We start from the raw sequence: 11,193 nt of genomic DNA, 5'->3' as shown, positions 1-11,193 counted from the left end.
AAAGAAGTTTGTTTCCTTCCTTTTTTTCTGAGCGTGAACTTCACTTAAACAGTCTCGTTATACACACACTATCAATTTTAGTATTGAATTAAAAAACACAGCAGTCACACACTCCTGTACACTATACATGATAATAATTGACATTTTTTTCATCTGCATTTGGCAGCTCATCAACAAAAGAGCTGAAATACACACTGAGTGGAGCTTTACATTCTCCACCAGGCCTTTTCCCCTTTAAATTCATCTCCACATAACATTTCTCATACTTTTATTAATTTAGCTGAGACTTTAATTCACTTTCATTATTTAGTTTAAGAACACAACACTGTCTCTCTGGCTGTACTGGGGTTTCTGTACACAAGAAGACGAGTAAAATATCAGATATATTATAGAATATAATAACATCCTGCACCTTCTTTATCTGTGTGAGTTTATTTATTCTTTTAATTCTGTAAACCCTGTTTTGTAAAAACTGAGTTCTGTTTCTATGGTTATTTTCACACGTTCTTGGCTGGAGTGCTATTTGTGACTGAGGACAGCAGCAGCAGTGGTTACGCTGTGGTTGCGCTCTTGCTGGTCAGTGCATGAGTCATATAGTATAGTGTGTTTAATACATCCTGTGGGAGTGTTTGTGGGTGTGTGTGCATGGTTGTGTGTGTATGCGTGTCTGTGTGTGTGCGTGTGTGTGTGTGTGTGTGTGTATTTGTGTGTTTGTGTGACCTCTCAGAGAGTTTAATATAGCAGAAAATCAGGAAGTGACCCGAAAGTGTCAGAGGTTGCTGTAGAGTTCAGGAGCGTGCTGCCTCTGCTGGTGATGAGGGGAAATGCCTCACTTACAGTGTGACAGTAGTGTCAGTGCAGGTCAAGGGTCACTCTCGTGCTGTGTATAAGAATTCACTTTAAACTTCACTCTGTCTCTGTCCATCACAGGCAATAACACACAATTAAACATTTAATTCAAGTAAATTTCATCGATATTTAAATGAAAGTAATAACGAACCTAGATTATTACTTGCAGATATTGTCTGTTTTTTAAGGACACACAGGTCTGCCTATGGACCAGGGGTGTTAGCTGGACTGTTAATGATCCGAGGCTGAGCCCAGATTCTTCTTCATCAAAAAGCTTTTAAAAACGTTTCTATAAATAGACTGTTTTCATGTGGGGTTTTTTCTTGTATGAGGGCTAATTGCTTTTTTAAAAAATGTGAAAATTAGAGAAGGAAGGAAGGAAGGGTTTGGATTTGATTTACCGCATAAACTGCACATGAATAACACAACCACTCGAATGTCTCTAACAAACTTGGTTGGAATGAGCTTTTTTTTGCTGGCCAAACATGCTGAATGGAAAGCAGTGATGTTTTACACACCTTGGCCCTCTATCTGCAGTCCCCAAATCAATGGGTTCAGCTGGGATGGTTCCTGTTGCCTCTTGGGATATTCACGGCCCTCTGTTCTGATCTCCCTCATCTTTACTGTCTATTTTATCTCCCTCTTCTGTCTCCTTTCCTTCTCTATCCTGTCTGTCTGATCTGTAAATGTCAGTAGAAATCAGTAGAAACAAAATAAATAATGGTCAATTCTCCAGCTCAACGGTTTCAGCTCAGCTAGTAGCGTAACGTTTTGTTTTATGGAGGCTGTGGAAACTTAGCTGCCAAAGTATGACATGATTAGACAAAAAGTTGGGTTTATTATAAATCTTGCCTCAGGTGTTACTGTATCACTGTTAGCAGGACTACCAGACTGATAAATATATAACTTTTTGGCTATCTAACTCAAGACTAGGCTAGTTGGGTGTCATTAACCAAGGGGAGGCACAACTAAGCTATCATTATATGGGATTAGCTGCTACAGTGTCATGCAAACTATTCTAGCTGTCCTTATTCTCTGCTCCTCTCATGTTCACGTCACTTGGAACTAGGAGCTCAAACATAAATAAAACAAAAATAAAAAAATCCTCTAAGCCACGCCCCTTCCGTCTCTATACTGGAGTATGATTTAGAGCTTTGAAAAGAGGAGAAATAATGTGCTTGTTGATGTACGACTCACTTTCTTAATAACTTTGTTGTTTAACAGTCTATTCGCACTTCATCCTTTCGACCACCAGATGGCACTCGCGCACACCGTACTGAAAAGCTTCAAGCGTAATGACCTTTTAATGAACATAAAGATAATCTCATTACTATGAAATGTTCGGGTATGTCACAATATAATCATTTACTTTATTGAGTTCTTTCAAAATGAAACTATGAGCTGATTTAATTAGTTGTCGATTAATGTATTTGAAATTTTTATTCATAAACATGAACACAATACATAAAAAATATTTTTTTTATTAATTTATTATTATACTGAGATTATTGTGCATCATGTGTCGTACAGTCCCTGTGAATGAGCTCTTAATATAGAAACGATCATGTATTAGATATTATAAGCTTTTTAATATAAACCTGTGATTTGCAGCCAGAACTGCTGTCTGGCCAATCAGAATCGAGAATTCATCAGCACAGTGGGATAATGCATTTGACAGAAACCCTTTATCATGTGTTACATATCATCACTGTATTACTTTAACATCGGTAACAGCTATCACTTAATCTATCAAATCATATGTAAACCACTTAATCATCATCCTAATAATAATAATAATAATAATAATAATAATAATAATAATCTACAGTATATGGAATGTGATCTGTATCAGTAACAATCATACGTACACAAACCCACACACCCTCCACCCACAGTGCAGCGTCTGTACGAGTGTCTTCACGTGTGTCACAACGCCATTTAAAACCACAAAGCATTGACGCTGCTGAAATTAATGCCACCAATTTCACAATTATAGGTCCACGTGTTTCTAGTTAAAACCAGACAAAAAAGCTTTCAAGAAAAAGATTTATTTCCTCATTCATAAGTAAAGTTCTGAACTGACGTAAAGCACTAAAAGCTCACAACAAACACACGTAAATCATTTTATACACGTTACACAAAGACAAGTATCATTGTTGTGAACGTTGATGTCCTGAGAGTGACTTTTACATCCTTTAAATAAAACCTTAACAAAAAAAATACAATAATGTGCAAACGATTCACAAAAATTGCTGTTATTTTTACTCCCAGTGATTACTAATGTGTTTAGAGTAACATAAATACACTTAAGAAAACTTCATTCTTTTTGTTGTTTTAACAGAATAAAATGAGCAATGCGTGTATTAAAAGCTTTGTAAAAGCTCGACTGCAGTGGTTTATATCTAAACACAAGCTGAGGAAGTTTGTACAGCGGGGACATTTCCTTAATTACATCAACAAGTCATATGTGGAGGTGTTCTAGTTAATAACCCTGACCCTACCTCAGGAAAATGTTTCAGTACGCTGGACTAAAGAAAGACTGGTTTAAAATGAAGCGTCTCTTTTACCTCCCTAGAAAGCACGGACTCCATCTCATTTGAAAAACATGATAAGGCACGTTTTCACTAGTTTACTAACATGTAAACTGGATTTGTTTAATTAAGTTAGCCCGTTTTCTTCACTAATACCAGGTTAGACTAGCGTCAATTCCACTCGCTAACATAACTGACTAGGCAGCAAGTCAAATTTGAGCTAAGGATAAATTCAGGTTATTTATAGGATTTTTTTTCATCTGATTATCTCACTAACAAACATTACAGCATTAGTCATGTAAATGACCAGCCAATGACGGCACGATAAAAAACAAGTTCATAGGTAAATAATTTAAGCACTGCAATTTGTTTTTGCATTTAAAATAATGTGAATATAAATCAAACACATTATTGAAGATTATAATGTAAAACATATAGTTTAAGGTAAAACAGTATACAATATTATAAGAGCTCTATAATACACGATCAAAGCAATAATGCTGCTAGCTCTACTCTAATAAAATGTTAAAGCCGTCCCTCTTCTCCTGTTAGATTTGGAAGCAGTGTTGAGGGTTAAAACAGAGATACAGAACAGAACTATCACATCTCTCTCAGCTTTTTTCCAGGAACCTGAAGTGCTACCTCTTTAGCTTTTAGATCCCAGGCCACAGGACTAATGATGGGCTACACTGCTGAAGTGGGGAGTTTCTGGATCTTGCTGTAGAGCTGAGACGGATCATCAGCTGCTTCGTCTGCTACAAGCCTGTGGAACAAAAATAGGTGATCTAAAGACTAGAGCAGTGTAATGTCTTACATTTCTAATCAGTCACTTAATGAACTTAATGAAGCACAGTGAGTGTTGGTGTAATGATAATGATCTGCTCACTGGATGGCAGCAGTGCTCCTGCTAACGTTCACAGCAGCATACTGAACATCCTCGTAATCTGTGGTGTCTGGAGGAAGTCTGCGTGACAGAGACACTTCCTGTGTGTGGGAGTTTTTAAATACAACACTGGCATAGTGAACGTCATCCTGATCATCTGAGGTGACTCTTCCACTGCTGTCTGAGGCTGAGACATTTTCATAAACAGCAGGAGAGTGACGCTGAAAGGGAGAACAGAATAAAGTTATATATGAACATGTCACATGATCAAACATTCCCTCCTTTCATCCACACTCACCTGTCCACTCTCACCAGTGCTGCTGTGGCCATTAGCTGAGCTCGACTTCCTCTTCCTGAGAAATAACAAGTACATGTTCATGCTAGTTGCAAATGACTATTTGTTTTTAAAATTATGTTTAAAACATATTCAGTACATTTTACATACCACATCCACAGAGCTCCTGAGAGGAGTGTTACTGCCAGGAAGACAGCCAGTCCCACCATGACGAGCATTAACACTGTGTAATTCTCTGATGTAGAAATAAATCAGAAGCAATATGAGGCTTTATATTTGTTATTTTTTGTTCATCTGCTTTATGCAGCTACATAAATGTTTTACACTGTACTTACCTGACTCATCCAGGTGTGTTGGTGTAGAGTTACCCTTCACATCCAGGTGTGTCTGTGTAGAGTTACCCTTCACATCCAGGAGTGTGGGTGTAGAGTTGTGCTGTCCCAGCTGGTTGTGAGCAGTGCAGTAGTACAGTCCGCTGTGCTGGGAGCTGATGTTGCTGATGCTGTAATTCTGGCCTGTTGTCAGCAGTGTGTCTGCAGCTGCTCTCTGTTTAAACCAGGAGTAGGTGAGAACAGGAGGGTTTGCATCACTGCTACAGCTCAGAGTCACTGAATCCCCGTCCACTGTGTCTCCAGAGGAAAGAACCACTGGTCTGGTGTTTTTAGGAGAATCTGATTAGAAATAAAACACCTGAATCAGCTGGTGTGTGTTCAGGATCAGCATTTGATACAGATATAGATGTACTATGATTGAGGAGAGTAAAATCCACACTCACACACTGGAGGAGAGAGGAGACTGTCATGGCCTTCAACAGCACAGCTGTAACTGACCGCACCACCGACTGCAGCTACAGAGCAGGAGGCAGATTTACACTCAGACACACGCTGTCCGTTCTTGTACCAGATGTAAGTGGGGTTGTTAGACAGAGTGCAGCTGGTGATGCAGCTCAGATTCATGTACTGCTCACTCCAGTCTGATACTGTAACCTTCAGATCTGAAAATAATAAAATCACTTTATTAATTTCACCTTTTTCTTCTAAGTAAAAGTAATAAAGTAAATGTATAGTTATGTTGCTTTACCTGTGACAGACAGAGAGACTCCAGGATCACCGGTGTATTTACCCCCATCAGTGTAGAATCTGAATCTGTATGTTTGAGCGTCTCTCTCTCTCAGGTTAGTGATTCTCAGACTACAGTTATTCTGGGAGATCTGTGTGTACTGCACTCGGCCCTGATACTCCTCATCCTCTCTCACATCCACAGCCTCAACACCAGTCTGATCTTTAATGAACCAGAACACTTTTGTGACCTTGTTATGATCAGTAAACGTGAAATCACAGAGTATGTCCACTGATGATCCAATCAGAGAGCAGATATTCTGGGTGGAGTACGTCACATTCCAGCAGCTCTTCTCATCAAAAACACCTGAACAAAACAAAATGAATTAGAACAGAAATCTGATCTTAACACCAACTAAAGCGTCACTCAGTCATGAATCACTGCATGTGAGTTTATCGTAATCTAACAGAAGCTGGCAGTGAGATGATGACAGAGTGAGTGAAGTGTAAAGTGAGTTCTTACAGACAGCAGGAGAGCGAAGCTCCTCGTGTCCTCTTACAGCACAGGAGTAGCTGCCTGATTCCCCACTAGTGACATACAGTTCATTTCCTCTGTCCTGTTGAACTTTAAACTGTCCGTTCCTGTACCAGACATAAGTGGGGTTGTAGGGGCAGGTGGTGATGCAGCTCAGTGACTTGTAGCTCTCGAAGTCTGATACTGTAACCTTCACATCTGCAAAAATGAAACAGGGTTTGGCGTTATATTCTAAATGAAATATGTAATTATTTGTCATGGAGTGTGTGTGTGTGTGTGTGTGTGTGTGTGTTACCTGTAACAGTCAGATGAACTCCAGATGAGGCTGATATCCAGTCACTGCTCTGTGTTTTAAATCTGAAGTTATAAACTCCAGAGTCACTCACTCTCACATTCCTCACTGTCAGCTCACAGTCAGACGTCTCTGTGCTTACAGACACTCGTCCTGAGTATTGTGGATCTTTCCTCAGGTCTCGTGGTTCTCCTTCAGAGCCCTGGACTCGATACCACTCTCTCTGTGTGACACTGGAGTGATCAGGTGTAAATTTACAGGGGATTTTTACTGTAGATCTAGTAACAGCACAGAGACTCTGAGAGGAGAGAGTTACACTGTACTGAGCCTGAACTCCTGGAACACACACACACACACACACACACACACACAAACACACACACACATACACACACATACACACACACATACACACACACATACACACACACATACACACACACATACACACACATACACACACATACACACACACATACGCGCACACACACACACACACACACACACACAGGTAAGTTTAAGTTTAGCTTGAGCAATGTTTTATCGCCATGACTTCCGGGACTTCAAGCGGGTTCGGTGCTCTCAGGTCTGCATCCGATACGTCCTCGAGATCAAGAACACATCTGGGTAATTTTATGCGTCCCCGGTACTTGCGTTCTTGAGTACTGGAATTGAACTTCGGCGGTGGATGATGACGTAGAACAAGAACACAAGGACGCAAGATCGCATAAGAACGCACATTGAGAAACGGCCCTTGATTCAGGGTTAAAGCCTGGACTGACTGAGAACGTTGATAACCGGCGCCATGAAACCTGTTAACTTTAATTATCCTCAAAACGTACTTACTCTGCAACTCTGAGTTTGTTCAACTCGCCTCGTGAAACAGGCCTCAGAAGCACAAATTAAAATAGATCATGCACTGACCAGGAAGAGCGTAACCACAGTTTTAACCACTGCTGCTGTTCTCAGTCACACAGCGAGAGAGCCAGTGACGTGCAAAAATGACGACAGAAGCAGAACCCAGTTTGAAACCGTTCAAAAACTTCATCCGGGTTTATAGAATTAACAGTGCAAATAAACTCCCACAGACAAAGAAAGGTACACAACAGCACCGAAAAACACTAGAAAGAGCTGAAATATCTGAAAAGTTTACCTGTCAGTAACATGAGGATCGCTGCTAATGTTATATTTCTCGACTTTCTGTAAAACATGGTGACATCGGCCTTCAGACAGCTGACACTTGAAGATCCACTAAATGTTGCCTACTGGCCAAAAATATCCGTGAGGGAAAAAACTGTTGTTTTATTTACTGACAAGTGTTTGTCTTAATCATCTGTTACTCCTTCACACGTACTGCACTTGTAGGGTTATGATCGTCTATATGATATTAGTAGTAAGGACTAGGAGAGGTTGGGTAATGCACTTACCAAAGCATTGTGGTTACCACATCACCCTATTTTAGCTCAGTGTCTTCCTTTCCTTTACATGAGAACAGACATTCAAGTGAGTAACGCCCATTTCTTACACTACTGTCCTTTATTTTGTGCTATAAAAAGTCTCTTTAACTTAATTCCTTTTTTAAACCTAGTTAAAGATGTACCGCGTCCTGATTTCAGGTTGTTCTTCTCTTTTGGTTCATCTGTTATGACTGTGTGTCTGTCTCTGTGTGATGAGGGGTGTTGGTAATGGCTCTCTGCACAAGAAATGTTGGCTCAGTCACAAAAGCACATCAGTGCAATGGTGTTTATTTACACAAACAGTCCCAAAAGTAAATAATGTACAAAAACCATAAAAAAGCAACTAATATATATTTATGTATGTAGGTAGATAGATAGATAGGTATGTTACGAAACGTAGACTGGAGGCGGATGCAGGTGCAGGTCACAGTCTTTATTAGACACAAAACTCACAACGCGGTCTTCACCGGGAAACAAGAACATTCGAGGCATGGAAAACAAACGCGACTACTGATCCAAACAATACTAACCAGGCTCAACTAAAGACACGATATAATACTGAGCCAAGTGCTCAGTCACCCAGGCATTTAAATAAAGAACATGATTAACTCAAAGCATGGACACCTGGGGCAAATTAAAGTCACTTAATACGAAATGCTCAATCCGGAAGCGAGCGAACAAAAACAATGTCACGTGACTCGTCAGGAGCCGAGCCACAGTGCCCTCTGCTGGTCGTGGCGTAACAGGTAGACACAAACACACACACACACACACACACACACACACACACGTAGCTCAGGATCAAACCCCATACCACCACCAGAGGGCTCCCTCTCCTGAATTCTAGGACACTTCTTCACTTGTCATTGCCATTTCCTCTTCACAGATTATATAAAACACTTTCATACTCATTGTCATTACTGAGATCTCCTGTTGTCTAAGGTCTGAGCTGTTATTTTGTGGATGCCTTGCCATGTTTCTGACTCCTGCCTAGTTCTGACTGTTCTCTGGATTTGTCCTGTCTGCTTTCTGATCATTGTGGAGTTGTGTGTTACACTGTCTCTGTGTTGCTGTTGTTTAAATGAAGAATTATTTTTCAATATTGTTAAAACTCCTGATTAAGTATTTAAAAGTCAAGTATAGTTAAAACACCTGGCCAACAAAATACAGTGAACAATGCTATTGATGTTCATGCACATAAAAGTGTTAATAAAGGCTTTGTGTTTATGAGCTAAGAGTGAATTATAAATAAAAGCAATATTGAAAAAGTTATTATAATAAGCAGTTCATATTATAATCTACTGAGAATCTTTCATTCTTAGTATTAGTGTTCTTCAGCAGGGTCATGAGGACAGCGTAAAAATCCTGCCCAGTTCTACCCAAGGCTGATGACAAGGATACCACTGTACATCCAGACTTTTTGAAGGACAGTGCTCCACCTACAGTGTTTGCTGAGGATATGAATCCATTTACTGGGTTCAGCAAGTACGTCACTCCACTTCCTGGCTTCACCGAGGTCGTCGCTCCCCTTTCTGGGTTCACTGAGGATTTCGCTCCATTTCCTGGCTTCACCGAGGACGTCGCCACTTCCTGGCTTCACTGAGGACGTAGCTCCACTTCCTGGCTTCACCAAGGACGTCTCTCCACTTCCTGGCTTCACCATGGACGTCGCACCATTTCCTGGCTTAAACTAGGACATTGCTCCATTTAATGGCTTCAATGAGGATGTTGCTCCATTTCCTGGCTTCAACGAGGACGTTGCTCAATTTTCTGGCTTCACTGAGGACGTCTCGCCATTTCTTGGCTTCACTGAGGACGTCTCGCCACTTCCTGGCATCACCGAGGACATCGCTCCACTTCGTGGCTTCATACAGGATGTCGCTCCACTTCCTGGCTTCACTGAAGACGCTGCTCCCTTTTCTGGGTTCTCTGAGGATGGCGCTCCCCTTTCTGGGTTCACTGAGGAGGTCGCTCTCCTTTCTGGGTTCACTGAGGACATCACTTCCCTTCCTGGGTTCACTGAGGGTGTAGCTACCTTTTCTGGGTTCACAGAGGACATCGCTCCATTTCCTGGCTTCACCGAGGACGTCGCCCGATTTTCTGGGTTTAGCAAGGACATCGCTCCACTTCCTGGCTTCACAGAGGACATCGCTCCCCTTTCTGGTTTCTCTGAGGACATTGTTCCCCTTTCTCGGTTCACCGAGGACGTCACTCCCCTTTTTGGGTTCACCGAGGATGTCGCTCCCTTTTCTGGGTTCACCGAGGATTTCACTCCATTTCCTGGGTTCACCAAGGATGTCGCCAGTTCCTGGCATCACCGAGGATGTCGCTCCATTTCCTGGCTTCATAGAGGTCGTCGCTCCACTTCCTGGCTTCACTGAAGATGCCGCTCCCCTTTCTGGTTTCTTTGAGTATTTCGCTCCATTTCCTGGCTTCACCGAGGATGTCACCACTTCCTGGCTTCACCGAGGACGTCGCTCCACTTCCTGGCTTCAACGAGGATGTCGCTCCATTTCCTGGCTTCAACGAGGATGTCGCTCCATTTCCTGGCTTCACTGAGGACGTCTCGCCACTTCCTGGCTTCACTGAGAACGTCTCGCCACTTCCTGGCTTCATAGAGGATGTCGCTTCACTTCCTGGCTTCACTGAAGACGCCGCTCCCTTTTCTGGGTTCTCTGAGGATGTCGTTCCACTTTCGGGGTTCACCGAGGATGTCGTTCCCCTTTCTGGGTTCACCGAGGACGTCACTCCCCTTTCTGGGTTCACTGAGGAGGTCGCTCCCCTTTCTGGGTTCACTGAGGACATCGCTCCCCTTTCTGGTTTCACCAAGGATGTCGCTCCATTTCCTGGCTTCACTGAGGATGTTACTCCATTTCCTGGGTTCAGCAGGGATGTCGCTCCACTTATTGCGTTCACTGATGACGTCGCTCCCCTTTCTGGGTTCACTGAGGATATTGCTCCCCTTTCTGGGTTCACAGAGGAAATCGGTACATTTCCTGGCTTCACCGAGGACATCGCTCTATTTCCTGGGTTTAGCAAGGACGTCGCTCCATTTCCTGGGTTCACTGAGGATGTCGATCCTTTTCCTGGCTTCACAGAGGACATCGCTCCACTTCCTGGCTTCAGTGAGGACATCGCTCCCCTTCCTAGGGTTACTGAGAACATCGCTCCTCTTTCTGGATTCACTGAAGATATTGCTCCCCTTTCTGGGTACACTGAGGATATCGCTCCATTTCCTGGCTGCACCGAGGACATCACTTCCTGGGTTCACTGAGGACATCTAAATCCTACTA

General features: G+C 42.2%; 1 protein-coding gene across 2 annotated transcripts; it reads right to left on the bottom strand.

The window, feature by feature from the left end:
* Window positions 1-522: 522 nt before the first annotated feature.
* LOC128602691 (B-cell receptor CD22-like) lies at window positions 523-7,551 on the bottom strand. 2 transcript variants are annotated; one of them, XM_053616642.1, is made up of 9 exons: window positions 6,447-7,551; window positions 6,140-6,349; window positions 5,639-5,983; window positions 5,334-5,552; window positions 4,894-5,229; window positions 4,709-4,793; window positions 4,562-4,616; window positions 4,267-4,484; window positions 523-4,143 (listed from the first exon to the last, which is right to left on the bottom strand). In XM_053616642.1, the coding sequence occupies exons 1-9, from the start codon at window positions 6,886-6,888 to the stop codon at window positions 4,065-4,067; spliced, it is 1,989 nt and encodes a 662-aa protein (XP_053472617.1). In that variant the 5' UTR covers window positions 6,889-7,551; the 3' UTR covers window positions 523-4,064. The 2 variants fall into 2 exon arrangements, with proteins under 2 accessions (XP_053472617.1, XP_053472618.1); XM_053616643.1 differs by having other exon boundaries at window positions 6,140-6,492.
* Window positions 7,552-11,193: the final 3,642 nt, after the last annotated feature.

Source organism: Ictalurus furcatus, chromosome 27 (assembly GCF_023375685.1).
Source record: "Ictalurus furcatus strain D&B chromosome 27, Billie_1.0, whole genome shotgun sequence".
Lineage (NCBI taxonomy): Eukaryota > Metazoa > Chordata > Actinopteri > Siluriformes > Ictaluridae > Ictalurus > Ictalurus furcatus.
This window is presented reverse-complemented; position numbering and strand designations above follow the sequence as displayed.